Source organism: Corvus brachyrhynchos, unplaced genomic scaffold, assembly GCF_000691975.1.
Source record: "Corvus brachyrhynchos isolate BGI_N302 unplaced genomic scaffold, ASM69197v1 scaffold101, whole genome shotgun sequence".
Classification (NCBI taxonomy): domain Eukaryota; kingdom Metazoa; phylum Chordata; class Aves; order Passeriformes; family Corvidae; genus Corvus; species Corvus brachyrhynchos.
In genome coordinates this window covers 9,115,598-9,128,526 of record NW_008237239.1, presented here as the reverse complement: position 1 = coordinate 9,128,526, position 12,929 = coordinate 9,115,598, and the positions used below count along the sequence as shown (strand labels likewise).

General features: G+C 39.8%; 1 protein-coding gene across 1 annotated transcript; it reads right to left on the bottom strand.

Moving 5' to 3' along the window:
- Window positions 1-7,376: 7,376 nt before the first annotated feature.
- Window positions 7,377-12,538, bottom strand: F3 (coagulation factor III, tissue factor). The gene is made up of 5 exons (XM_017729869.1): window positions 12,108-12,538; window positions 9,917-10,101; window positions 9,347-9,528; window positions 9,078-9,237; window positions 7,377-7,821 (listed from the first exon to the last, which is right to left on the bottom strand). The coding sequence occupies exons 1-5, from the start codon at window positions 12,257-12,259 to the stop codon at window positions 7,673-7,675; spliced, it is 828 nt and encodes a 275-aa protein (XP_017585358.1). The 5' UTR covers window positions 12,260-12,538; the 3' UTR covers window positions 7,377-7,672.
- Window positions 12,539-12,929: the final 391 nt, after the last annotated feature.

The window sequence follows — 12,929 nt, the reverse complement described above, 5'->3', positions numbered from 1 at the left end:
GCCAGATGGTTTGTGCCAGTCCCTTTCCTGAGCATGGAAAGAGGTTTCTTGGTTTTACTAATCAGGGATGTGCAGCTGTGTCAGGAAGAGGTAGGCTGGTTGGTTTTCCCTTCACATGTTTTGGTTTGAGGCTCTTGCCAGTGCTCTGAACACAGTCAGTTTTTTATATGATGCCTGAAACTTCACTGGGAAGTTTAGAGTGGCTGTGCACATTACATGTTCCTATAATATGTTTATTTATATGTTCTGAGGAAACCCATCCTGTCACGTGCATTCAAAGAGAGGATGAAACTGGTTTTATTCAACCCAAACTATTCTATCGTTCATCTTGAAACAGAAATATAGCCAAGTTAGATTATTATGAAAGCAACTTGTCTTTCATGTTTAAAACCTTAGAAAAATGTCATCTTCAAAGCCTTCTTTGAACTTCCACATCATTTTCTTTCCTAGTATTCTAAAGCAGAGTGTGGTGACAAGCAGCCTGGAACTTCACAGACAGAAGCTGTTTTAAGGGAATAATTTGGAAAGTACAATAAATTCAGGGATTAAATAGGAATAATATGCCTAGGCAAATTCCATGGGGATTGACTTGGGAAACTGAAGATGTTTTGCCAGTAATCCTGCAATGAATGCAATAGTGCAAGAATAATCATCCAGTTGGCATTTTAAAATGGGAGAGAAGGGAAACTTGGTTGCTCCACTCATGTGGAATGTATCTTTCACAAACTAATATCCTTATTCCCCACCCATCCCTCATTTTGGGAAACAAGTGGCATCTACACGTGATACTGAACCAAAATAGAACAGAACTGGAAAAATGAGGTCAGTTCTTTCTAGACAGAACAAAAATGCTGAGACTGGTTTACTTGGGTAGAAATAGGGAACTCCACCTACATGACTAAGCAAATTTTCTCCATTAAAATGACTTAGGAGTTTGGCAAAAATCAAAGCTAATTTTTAAAGCTTGATTATTGGAAGTTTGGGGGATGCTGCTCTGAAAAAGAAGCTCCATGTGTGCAATTGAAGAGACATTCTATGTAACCAAATATACCCTCAGTCTCCTTATCCTGTGCAGTTTAGTGCAAGTAGGTCCTAAAAAACAATTGACTACTTTTAATCGTGAATCATGACAAGTGTAAAGATGCTCCCCCAAATAAGCTAACCTTTATTTATTTACTTAATTGTAGTATATTACTGCAGGAATATGTTGACACAAAAGCAACAGCTAAACACAGCTATGTCAGAAGCAACTGATGTGACAGACCTGGTAACACACTGAAAGAGGAAGCATCTGTAGAGGGGTTAATAAGCTGCTGTGTTGGGAAAAAATAATGGTTAAAAAGCAAGGCATATGTGCTGGAGGCTTCTTAAAACTTGGACGCAGTATTACATATTGCAACAAGACTTCTCTGAAAAGCCAGGAACCATTTGCAAAAACTTGGAGCTTAGTAGGGAATTAAGGGCCAAGGTCAAATCTACTCAGTTCTCCAGTGCTAACTAAGAGTTAAAAGGGCAGTAAGAGGGCTCTATTTTCTGTTTGAAGGATACTGAGGAAAGAAAATCTGGTAAGAAGCTTAACAGTCAGCATGAAAATTTAATTCTGAGCTGCTCCTGAGTTTCTGAGACTAAAGAAGTTTGTCAGGTGAAGGGAGTATGGTTTTGTGCAGGATTTAATACCGACATGCAAACAATAGGTAAGTTCTGATGGATTGTTAACTGGGGCCTTGTTTCCAGCAGTGCTTGAATATTGGACAGCACAGGGTATGTTACAACTGAAGATTCCTGGAGAAGCTGTCAGAGGGAAGCACTGAATAGAACGTGGGAGGTGTTCAAGAGCAGAGAGCTGCTCCTACCCTTAATATCAGATCTTATTGAGCTGTTCAGACTCTCTGTTCCTTTTCATTATTAGAAAAGAGAGGATCTAAAAAATTTCTTGTGCCCTTTTCCTCCAAGTTTTGGTGAAATCTGGATTCAAACTGGATCTCAGTGTGTTAGTCATTTAGGAACACTTGGATTGCTAATGTACTGATTATGCCTTTTTTTACCACTTGGTGTCACCTTTTCTAGGCACAAGAAGCATAAAAGCCAGACACGGGTTGCAGAATTCCCGTTGGGGAGGTGGCTCACAGTCCAAGTTGTACGTGCAGGGCCGCTGCTCCGATAGATCACAGTGAGGGGAGCAACGGGGGTGTGGTATCCACAGTCCCCCTGGAGAGACTCCTCAGCACTGACATACAGGGCTGTGGTGGCACCCTTGGTGCTTTGTGGAAGCAAGTGATCATGTTAGGAATGAAGTGAAAAGTTGGGACATCAGACTGAGTTTTATGTCTCTGGAGACATACATATTTGGGGTGAATGGATGGTAAAGTATGATGGCAACAGAGGGAAAACTTTTTGTGTTAATCCAGAATGTACTCTTTAAATAAAAAAACCCCAACAAACAAACCCACATTTTTCCCTGGAATAATGAGTGCTTCTTATTGGAGTAGGTTTTAAAAATCTCACTTGTCACTCTAACTTTTATTACACTAGCTTTTTACTTGAGTTGTGTAATTACTGAATAGCTAATTTAAAAATTACCATGTGATCTCATTGGGAAATTATTTCTCTGTTCAAAGGAAGGTGGGTTTTCAATTAAACCTCTTTTAATGAAATATTTTTTTTTAATTTAACAATGTCAGTACTTTGCTACTTAAATATTTCTTGAAGTAATAAGGTAGAAAACTTAAAAGTAGAATAAAATGCATCAGGGAGTATAAATGAGATCTGGAACTGTAAAGCTTCTTTGTGTTCATATTAATAACTTCATTGCTATTTTAAACAAGACACAGAAAAATACACTTAAATGTAATTAGGGGCAATAACATACTCAGAGTAGTGCTAGTGAATGTTCTGGAAGTTACTGTCTCAATAATAGTGACCAAAGGAAGCTGTAGAGTGTAAAAAAATAATGCTTCCATGCTATTAAGGTTTTTGATTTTGATTAGGGATATGGATTTATTGAGGTTCTATATTTTTATTGAAATGAGATCCTGCCTAGCTGTCTGAAGAAATGAGGCAGTAGGTTCATCTCTCTTGAAGAATAAGTAATGGAAATGAGTAGGGGATGGAGGAGAGGAAGGGAAACATCAACAAAGGAGCCAGGAGAAATCAGGAGCAGAAACATTTCAAGCTTCCTACAGGAGCCAGTCACTGAAATATGTCACTAATAGGGTGCAGATTTTGACAAGATGAGAACAGGCACAATCCCTGCAATTGGACATATGAGACAGGGCCTGGCTGTGAAACCCTGGAGGCAGTCAATGTGGCTGCATGTTTATAATCAGCTACTGGCAGGTTTTACTGGAAGAAGCCATCCCTGAGGGAAATCTTGCTGTGAACTTGGCTAATTCAGGTACAGTTAGAGGCTGAGGACTTACAGGGAAAGATGTTCTTCCTGGGTCCTTTTGGGGGGATGCTGAAAGAGGCTCTGTGGGTTGAATGAGAGCCTGAGCCGGAAGAAGCAGAAGGATCTCACTGGTGGGAAGATTTCTCATTATATGTTGCAAGGAAGAGATCTGCAGCACATCTTTATGCCCTGAGCTTTGCTAAAAGCTCAGCTGTAGAGCACTGGAGGGCACTCAACATCAAATAAGGGAAGGCAGCTCTCTGTGGCAGTTTGTAAGGGACTGACTGGGTGTAGGCCATAAGGGAGCATATGCCATGGTGAGTAACACCACACCTAAGGGTTGTGGAAAAATTTTCAACTGGCCAGTTCCTGCTTCTGTCCTGTCCAGCAGGTTGTTCTTTTCCTGTCATTCTGAAACATGAACACCCAGATAAACATAAACTATAGAAAGCATGGTTAGTTGTATGTGGATAAATTCTGTGTAATCAGAAGATTCAATTGACTCTTGGGTCTGATAATGTGTATTACAAGGTTCTGAAACTGTGTGGCAATGACTACTAACCTGCAAGATAATCAGCTTTACAAAACTGAACCAAGAGGGTAATCTATCACAGCTGTTTATTCTCACTTCATGCAGAAACTCTTTGTCCTGAGTTGCCACATAACTAGTGATCCAAGTTAAGCTTATAATCACATTCTTATCATTACATACCTCTCAGCAGCAGCCTTCTCACACTGGAAAGCTGAGTCTGCTAGAAATAGCTAAGCTGTTTGCTGCCATATCCATCATACATACACTTATGAAGTCCTCTACAGTTGTTCATTATAAGTAATGGCAGTAATTTTATTATCTGTATTGCTGTTAGGGCTGACAGAAAAGTAGCAGAACAGTATCAGCCTTTATTCACTTATGTGAAGAAGAATGTGGTTTTAAAGCAGGCTTATTACAGTGTGCACTATTACACATTCACTTGTACAAGGAGAGGACATAAATACTGTGTGAGGGAACTATGTGAGTGTATTTATCCACTTGAAATCGTTGGATGCCTTTTTCAGATGTCAGGGAGCAAAGTGGAACAGGGGAATAGGGAGCATTAGAGGGAACATGCTTGCTTGCAGAAACTTGCTTAGAGGAAGGAGCCAGGGAACTTATGTGCACAGGAAAAGCCTTCCCTTTCTCACATCCATTCCGTGTGTGTCTGTCTCCACAAACAGAAAAAAACCTCTTCGAAACAGGATCTGTGAGCCCCGTGACTCTGGTTACTCAGCATTGTTGGATGGTAACATACTGCAGCTAGGAAACAAGTGCTTCAGGCTTCCAGAACTCGTGTAGTCAGGGGTCACTCTTTTGCCATTTAAGGCACTTGTTTGCATTTCTGTGGGCGTCTCTTCTCCCCTCCTTCCCTCCTCCCATATTCAGAACAAACCAAGAATCTCTTTAAGTAATGAAGTATGATTTATAGCATCATTCTGTGGTTTATGACAAGCAACTACATGGTCTAGTTTAATAAATGCTATGCTGTAACTACAGGCTTTCTTTTTCCCATTAGCTCTTCCCTTTTCTGAGCCCAACACTGAATGAAGCTGAGGAAGCAGAGCGCCACGGGGAAGGGAAGTAATGATGACAACTCTGGAATGTTTTTAAATCTACTCCCACGAGCTCTCATGCTTTTGATTGCCATTGTAAGATTCCTTCTCCATACAAAGCTTATGCATCAGCAGAAAACGCTTTAAGCATTTATTGCTCAGTATGAAGTAAACAGGGTTCTGGGGGGGGGGGAATTCTCGTATTTTTCTTCCCTCTGTAAAAAGAGGAATTAAAGAACAAAGAAAACCCCCCCTAAACCACACTCACACATTCATGGGAGTCTTAAACCATACACAGATGGTATCTATAGCGCAGCAGGGATGAAAAATACAAAATACAATTGTGTACAGATTGTTAGATTGGGATATTAACTTCGTAAGGTATTTCTTCTCATGAATACAACAGGTATCTTCTTTTAAGGCATGTATGAAGTGTTGAGATCCATAGTCAATTAGTTCCAAGCACAAGATCTTTTTTTTTCTATTCTCTTAATTCTGTGTGTGTTTTGTGTATGCTGATCACTATCACTAGCAGTCTCATCTCTGGGGCAGGCCCTATAATGCCTTGGTGCCACAAGCACAAGTACAGGCAGCACTGTGGGAATGGAAGGAGAAGCTGTGAATGCAAACCCTGACTAACTGCTCGTGTAAGTGGCCAGCAGAAATGTGACTCAGGACTCTTCAAAACCTCCAGTTTGTGAACTGTGGCTTCTCCTAGTTTTATCCTTACAGGTGCCCTGCTAGTCTACTTTACACACTTGTTAGATTGTGGCAGCTTGCCCACACTGCTGTCACAAAATAAGTTTCCTAAATATGTATTTAAGTTAGTTCTGGAATGAATACTGTACATTGTTTTGAAAAGGAAAAGAAAGACTTATGTTTCCAGTCACCTTTATTTCACTAGAAAAGTATAAATTACCATCATAAATACAGGTATCACCAGTATAAAAATTAGATTCTCATTTATAAAATAAATACTAAAAGTCAAAGCAACAGGTATCTCCAAATCCCATCACCAAGATGATTTGAATCTATACCACAGAAAACATTCATCAACTGTCTAATTAAAAATGATGCTCAAAATGCAGTAAATACTGCTACCTATTTAGTGCTTGCTGAAGTGAGTTACTACTGACTCAAATCCTGCCAAGCATTTGTTCTGACACCTACTTGGAACTATCAGGTTCCCCTGTCTGTATAACTCTAGGTGTAGTGTAATTGGATATACATTCCAGATAAATAGCAAATACCTGCTTCAATAGTGTTTCTTACAAGTTGCCAGTGTAGTAGTTTCAGTTTGTTTACCTTTATCTACATCCAAAGATAAACAGACTAAGTTAATTTTATCCAGGAAATGCAGAAGTAATAGTAGCAATTTTGTCACATCTGACCTAACAGATTATTTCACCAGTTAATATTGTTAAAAGACGGATAAATACAGGGTTTGTTTCATAGAAACAGAAAAATGTTCCTTTTAGTTAGGTCAAGGACACCTATTTTTCAAAAGTAGTGTTTTTTCCCCTCACAAGTACCGTAAATCTTCTGGCTCAATATGGCCATACCGATCAAGTCAAACATACCTCTAGTTCAGAATCCTGTTTCAGACAGGACAATAAAAGGGGCTTGGGAACAGTCCAGGAGCAATCCCTCTGCAAAGAGACCTTGACAGTTTAGAGACGGGCAATCACCACTTGTGTGAAGTTCTGCAAGGGAGTGTTGGATTCGGCACCTGGGATGGGACATCCCGGACTGGGGAACGAGAGGCTGGAGAGCAGTGCCACATAAAGGGACCTGGGGGTCCTGGTCAATGGCACATTTAACATGAGTCAGCTGTGCCCTGGCAGCCATGAGGGACATCCCTGTCCTGGGGGGCAGCAGGCACAGCATGGCAAAGGAGGGGATTGTCCCGCTCTGCTCTGCACTTGGGCGGCCTCACCTCGAGTGCTGGGGACAGTTTTGCGTGCCACAATATAAGAAAGACATTGAGCTATTAGAGAGGGTCCAAAGGAGGGCAACAAGGATGCTGAAGGGCCTTGAGTGGAGGCTGCATGAGGAGTGGCTGAGGTCACTTGGTCTGTTCAGCCTGGAGAAGAGGAGACTGAGGGGAGACATTGTGGTCTTCAACTACCAAAGGAAGCAGAGGGTCAGGTACCAATCTCTTCACTCTCATGACCAGTGACAGGACTCAAAAAACCAGTATGACGCTGAGTCAGGGGAGGTTTCGGTTGGGTATCAGGAAAAAGGTTTTCACCCAGAGGGTGGTTGGGCAGTGGAACAGGCTCCCCAGGGAAGTGCTCACAGCACCAGCCTGGCAGAGGTCAAGAAGAGTTTGGACAACACTCTCAGGCACATGGTGTGACTGTTGGGGATGGTGCTGTGCAGGGCCAGGATGATCTTGATGATCTTGATTGAGTCGAGTTGGGCCCCTTCCAATTCAGCATATTCTATGATTCTGTGATTGTAACAGGTCACCAGAATGCTCTTCCAGCCTCTGGCCACTAATGACACAGAGCTTCCTGATATGTGGATTTTTCTTCTGGACTGTCTAGTGGAGTTTGTAATCCACGTAAAGTTTGGGCTTCAGAATTCCTGTTTCAGAGAGCCTAAAAGGCTCCACCCAATTACCCAATTTAGTTTTTTTTGTTGCTGGGTTTTTTTTGCTTTGGTACTGCCACTAGTGTCTGCAATACTTTTTCCTTAGACACCATTAAGCAGCTCCTTTTCTCTCACAGCTCTTGCTTTCTTTGCTTTCTTGCGTTTACACAGAACCACTGATAGGACAATGGCAAGAGTGATAACAGCAACTGCTATCCCTGCTATGATGATAAAGACTTCTGTTCCATATTCTGTAGGGGAAAAAAAAATTCAAGATTCAGCTATAAGAACCCACAATGCCACAGTGCCACAAACTCTTAGCAGTCATTCCTCTGAATGAAAAAATGCTTTCAGTGTTTTACATTCTCACAGAAGTGGAATCACCACTTCATTGTGAACTGAATACATTTTAACATGAATTAATTGAACTGAGGTAAAGCTTTATTTCACCTGGTTCATTCTAGGTTTTATCTACTTTAGTTAGTGTGCTAAAGTACCATGCTAATACCATAAGAATAAGTCAAACCATTCCCCTGCCTGTACATTATTTCTGTCCAAGTGAAAATCTATTCTAGGTTATAAGCTAGAAAACACCAAGAGAAGAGTTTTATATTTAAATTGTAATAAAATTGTAATTTATCACTTTTGTGTAAATTTTCTGGATAAGAAAGTATCATGGGTCTTTTTCCTTATTTTAGGTCTATTAACAAACTTCTTTATATTCTTTCAAGTTTGGTGCCTGCTTTGCTTTTCTCCTAATTCTTATCTCACAGAAGGTAAACAGTAATGAGCATTTTGGACCAAACCACTACAGAAAGCTAATTTGAGTTCATTTGCCATTTTAGAAGAGCTTTTCTAGAGTGCAAATATTCTTACCCGTGGAGAAGAAAGATACAGTACAGCAGTGTGATATTATTTAAATAATATTGATGACTTTATATTGAAGAAAGTGTTATCCAAATGGCTAATCTGAAATGGCTGGCTGATTGACCTATACTTGCTAACTTATTTACCAGTAAAGAAGTCAATCTGCCAACCTCTGACTTTGTAACAGGAAAGAAAGTCTTACTCTCATCATCTGCTTTTGGCATAACTAAAGGTCAGTTCATACTATAAGTAAATGGATATGCAGGTTTCCAGCACTTCTATGTTTTAGAGCTAATCCTTCAAGCACTTACTAGCACCTGCTATTGGAAGGATCTGAGAAAAACAATGGGAAAGCAAAATGAAGCCGAAGGCTAGTGATGAGATCTGAAACCTGAGACACCAGTCATCAACTCAGACAATTTAACCAAAACAGCTGGGCAAAACCCAAAAACCAGCTCCAACTAACTATGGATGGTGGACTCTTACTTAGTGTGAGTTCCTCCCATGCGTTTCCATGTTCCAACTGTGTATTCTAAGTTACATAGCAAACAGTTTATTTCATAGCAGGCATCACAATGAGAAGATGTGGGGTTTTCATGAGAGCACTAAAGACTGGTGACAAACGCCACCCGATGCTCACCGTCCAGGATGCTCGTTCCTACACTGGTACAGAGCACTGTGCTCTCCTGGCCGTTCCGGTTTTCTCTGCGGGAGGGAATGACTCCCTGCACATAGAAGCAATAGTTCTTTCCGCTGTCAACGCTTACTTCAAACGTACGGCTTTTTGTCGTTACATCTTTCTGCAAAGGAAAAACGTATTTCAAGTGTCAGCTCTTAAGGTAGCGCAGAAATTGTGTAACTGTACAGAACATAACAATTATTACAGAATAAAAACTAGTTACACCTTACCTTTCCAGAACTTTGATCTTTCCAGTAATAGAGTTTGTATTCCAGGTCATGCTGGAAGATATCCTGAATACTTTGAAAGCTTCCATTAGGAAATAGATATGGTGTAAGTGGATCTTTGAACACGACATTCAGTTTGGAACCTTTTTGTGAATAATCCTTTATCTCTGGTTTTCCAATAACAGCTAAACAAAGATTTTTAGAATTAAAAAACTGATATCATCTTTTATACATGACTCTTTTTCCTTCCTCCCTCCATTACCTTCCCTCCTCAAAACTATGGTAAGTATGCAAAGCCAAAGTAATACAGTGAAGACAAGTATCTTCACCCAGAACATAATGTTAACGAAATGGTCTACTCACTGCAGAGAGAAACAAATGGTAACTAAAACCTTACACCCTCCCCTACAACAGGGAAAGCTTTATACCTGAATATCTTCTCTCCAGTATCAGCATGGCTACTGTAAAAATCTACAGAAAAACCCTTTAAGCTCAATCTAAACCATGTCTAAATCAACAGAAGTACTATTGAAAATAAATTTATAGTAAGATTTAATTGGCAATCCTACTTACTCTGACTATAAGGTGTAAATTTTTCAGAGACTGCAAAAGGTGGCTCTTCAAAGTTATCCATCTCCATGGGCATTACAGACAATATGTGTGCTGTATAGGTCTCCTTTACATTCCTGAGCACATCAGTAACATCACACTCTGTTTCTGACGTCAGTATGCATTTTCTCTTTACGTCAGATGTCCGTCTGAAAAGAGCAAGAAAGAAGTGTCAATACTTTCAAACCAGATACTTATATGTTTAGATATGCTGAAAAACATTTTTCTCCTCAAACTGTATAGATTTCCCTCATCCAGTAGAACAGTCTTACAGGTATTAGGCTGAAAAGGAGAAGAGAAAACCTCAAAAGCCACTGTCCTGTACAGCTGTATTTCACAATTCAAAGCAGAATCAAGTAAATCAAGCATGATCTATATTAACTACAGATACATGCTATAGGACACATATATGAATCCAAAATTCAGTCTTTTACATGAACTGAATAGAAATTTTGCATTTTTCCGCAGTTGCAGAATGTATTTTAAAAAATATAAGATGCATAAATCACTTTGAAGGTGCTATGCTTGATGCATTTGAAAACTATTGCCTTAAGAAACATCAGTTGTTACGGGAAGCTCTATTGACACTGATTGTTAAATGTGACAACAAAGCCTCCATATATATGTCATTTGGTTTGGCATCTATGCAAATGCCACTAACCACCAGACAGTAATAGCAAATTTCAATGCAGAATCACAATTTTAAAAATATTGACCCGACTCATGCAGTTCTTTTGATTTTTAAGTGATAGAAAGCAGGTCCATTTACTTGTGAAATAGCAATGAGACTATGAAAAAAGTGTTAATTTCTCATTTTACTCCCTCACAAGAAGGAATGAAAAAAGATTAGCTATTACTCCTTCAATTCTTTTCCCTCTTTTTGCTGGTGAATTAAGGAAAAGAAAAATTGGGTGATCTCAGCTGGAAGAGCGAGTGCTGACTGTTTGAATATTAACAAATAGGTTTTCCTCAAAGTAGATCAAGTTTCATTTTTCAGAGTCACCTGAACTCCCTTCTCACTTCACCAGATTTCTTATGTCACAGATAGTTGGGGACAGTGCCACAAGAGATGCACTGAAAAGGGACAGAGGTCTGATCTTTGCGATGGAACAAATGTGCTCTGTAAATGTACAAGAAAGCAAACATTTAAGCACAATTCCTCTGGAACAGCAACTTCAGTCAAAAGAGGTGCCTCTGCTGCAGAACTACACCTGATTCTATACTGAATCTTGGGCAAACAGATTTCAATTTTTTGCAAGCAAAATGTCTGGAAAGAAACTCCAAATTCAAAAATTTAATAAAATTTGTTCTGCTAAGCGTGTGCTTTTAAGTCCATTAATCTAATCACTCTCTTAAAGAATGAAAGAGCGCATTAAGCCATTACACTGGTATTTCACCTGTTAGTCATGAGAGAACACTCATTTTTATGCCACGTTTAGAGACAGTAGAGACTACAGTACCACTCTTCCATTAATATGTAGGAAGTTTGATGATGCATTTTCCCTTTAGGGCATGTTTAATAATGCTCTATGTATTAAAATGGGAGCTAAAACCAGCACAGATTTATTACTGAACTTCATAGAAGGTTTAGTGCAGTTCTGAAAGAGGCATTAGACACTTTACATAAGTTGGCTACGTTTTATGTCCACAATATCTTACAGGTTACATAAAACATGATGACAGAGGAAGTCTTAACAGAGGTAGACGAACAAAGCCCAACAAGACAGAATTATTAATTACTGTGATTCACCGACCAGAATAAAATGCAGACTCATTTATTAGGCACCTCCCAAGACTGAAGACACAAGTCCAGACACCTTGAAAGACATAAAAAGGTGCAGTTCTGTCTAATATGTGGTATGTCAGATTGAGCATCAACTCTTTCAAAGTATTCTGGCTGGGTCTCTCCAGTAGCACCAAACCCCAGAACTGAAATTCTGATCTAAAGTTTAACTCTCCATTTCTGAAGTGGGCAAAACCAGAAGTCTAAACCAGATATTTTTATACTTGGACACTTAAGAAGTATTAACAGCTGGGTTGGCAATTTTCCTAAATCCTAACATTTGGGCACTTTTCCTCAGAAATATTCCAACATGCTCTCTTTTAATTTTCTTCAATTGCCATTAATGAACATATCTTGGTGTTATCTACTTACCCGTGTATTTCTACAGTATAGAAGTAGCCTGATGGTTTTGGTTGCCACTGTAGTATAGTTTTAAAATTAATTGAAGACCAAGTTATATTGACTGCTGTTGGCAGTTCTTCATAGCCTTTAAATACAGAAAAGAAAAGGGTGTCATCAGTCATGTTACATATAAATCCTGTTTCCCTGCAGTCAGTGTTTAGTTAAATGAAGCAGTTGCCATTTATTGAAACTTGGAAACGTTTTTTCTGAGGAAAAGGCTCAGTCCTGCCCTTACTAAAGGACTGCTTGTCTTAGTAAAGGAATCTCTTCTGCCAGAAGTGAAAAAAAAGAAGAAAATTGTTTTCTGTCTTGTAACTCCGAAATTGATGAGTTAATTTGGAGTTCTGTTTAATACTTTCTTTTTGATCCAAGACGTCTGCAGAAGATACAAAAGCTTGAAGATACACATGAGAATGTGCAAGCACTGAACAAATGCGGTGCAGTTCAAAATCATCCCTAGCTGTATCTGCTGCAGAAAGCGTTAGCGCCTACATTCCCATTTACATATTTTAGAAAGATAAAGTCTTTTTAAAAATCAGTGGTTACCCTACACACCTACTACATCTGAGCGGGGCCACCCCAGGATGAGCTCGTGTCTCCCTCAAGCAGACGGGAAGCCAGCGACAGCTGCTTCGGGGAAATGCCTGGGACGAAGCCGGATGGGAAAACCCCTCGCACCCTTGCAACCTCTGGAAAACCCTCACCCGCTTGCCTTCTCTACCTCTTCGACAAGCTCGGAGCTGGGAACAAGGGGAGGAAATCTTGCGGCTTCACTGCAACTGCAGCCCCGAA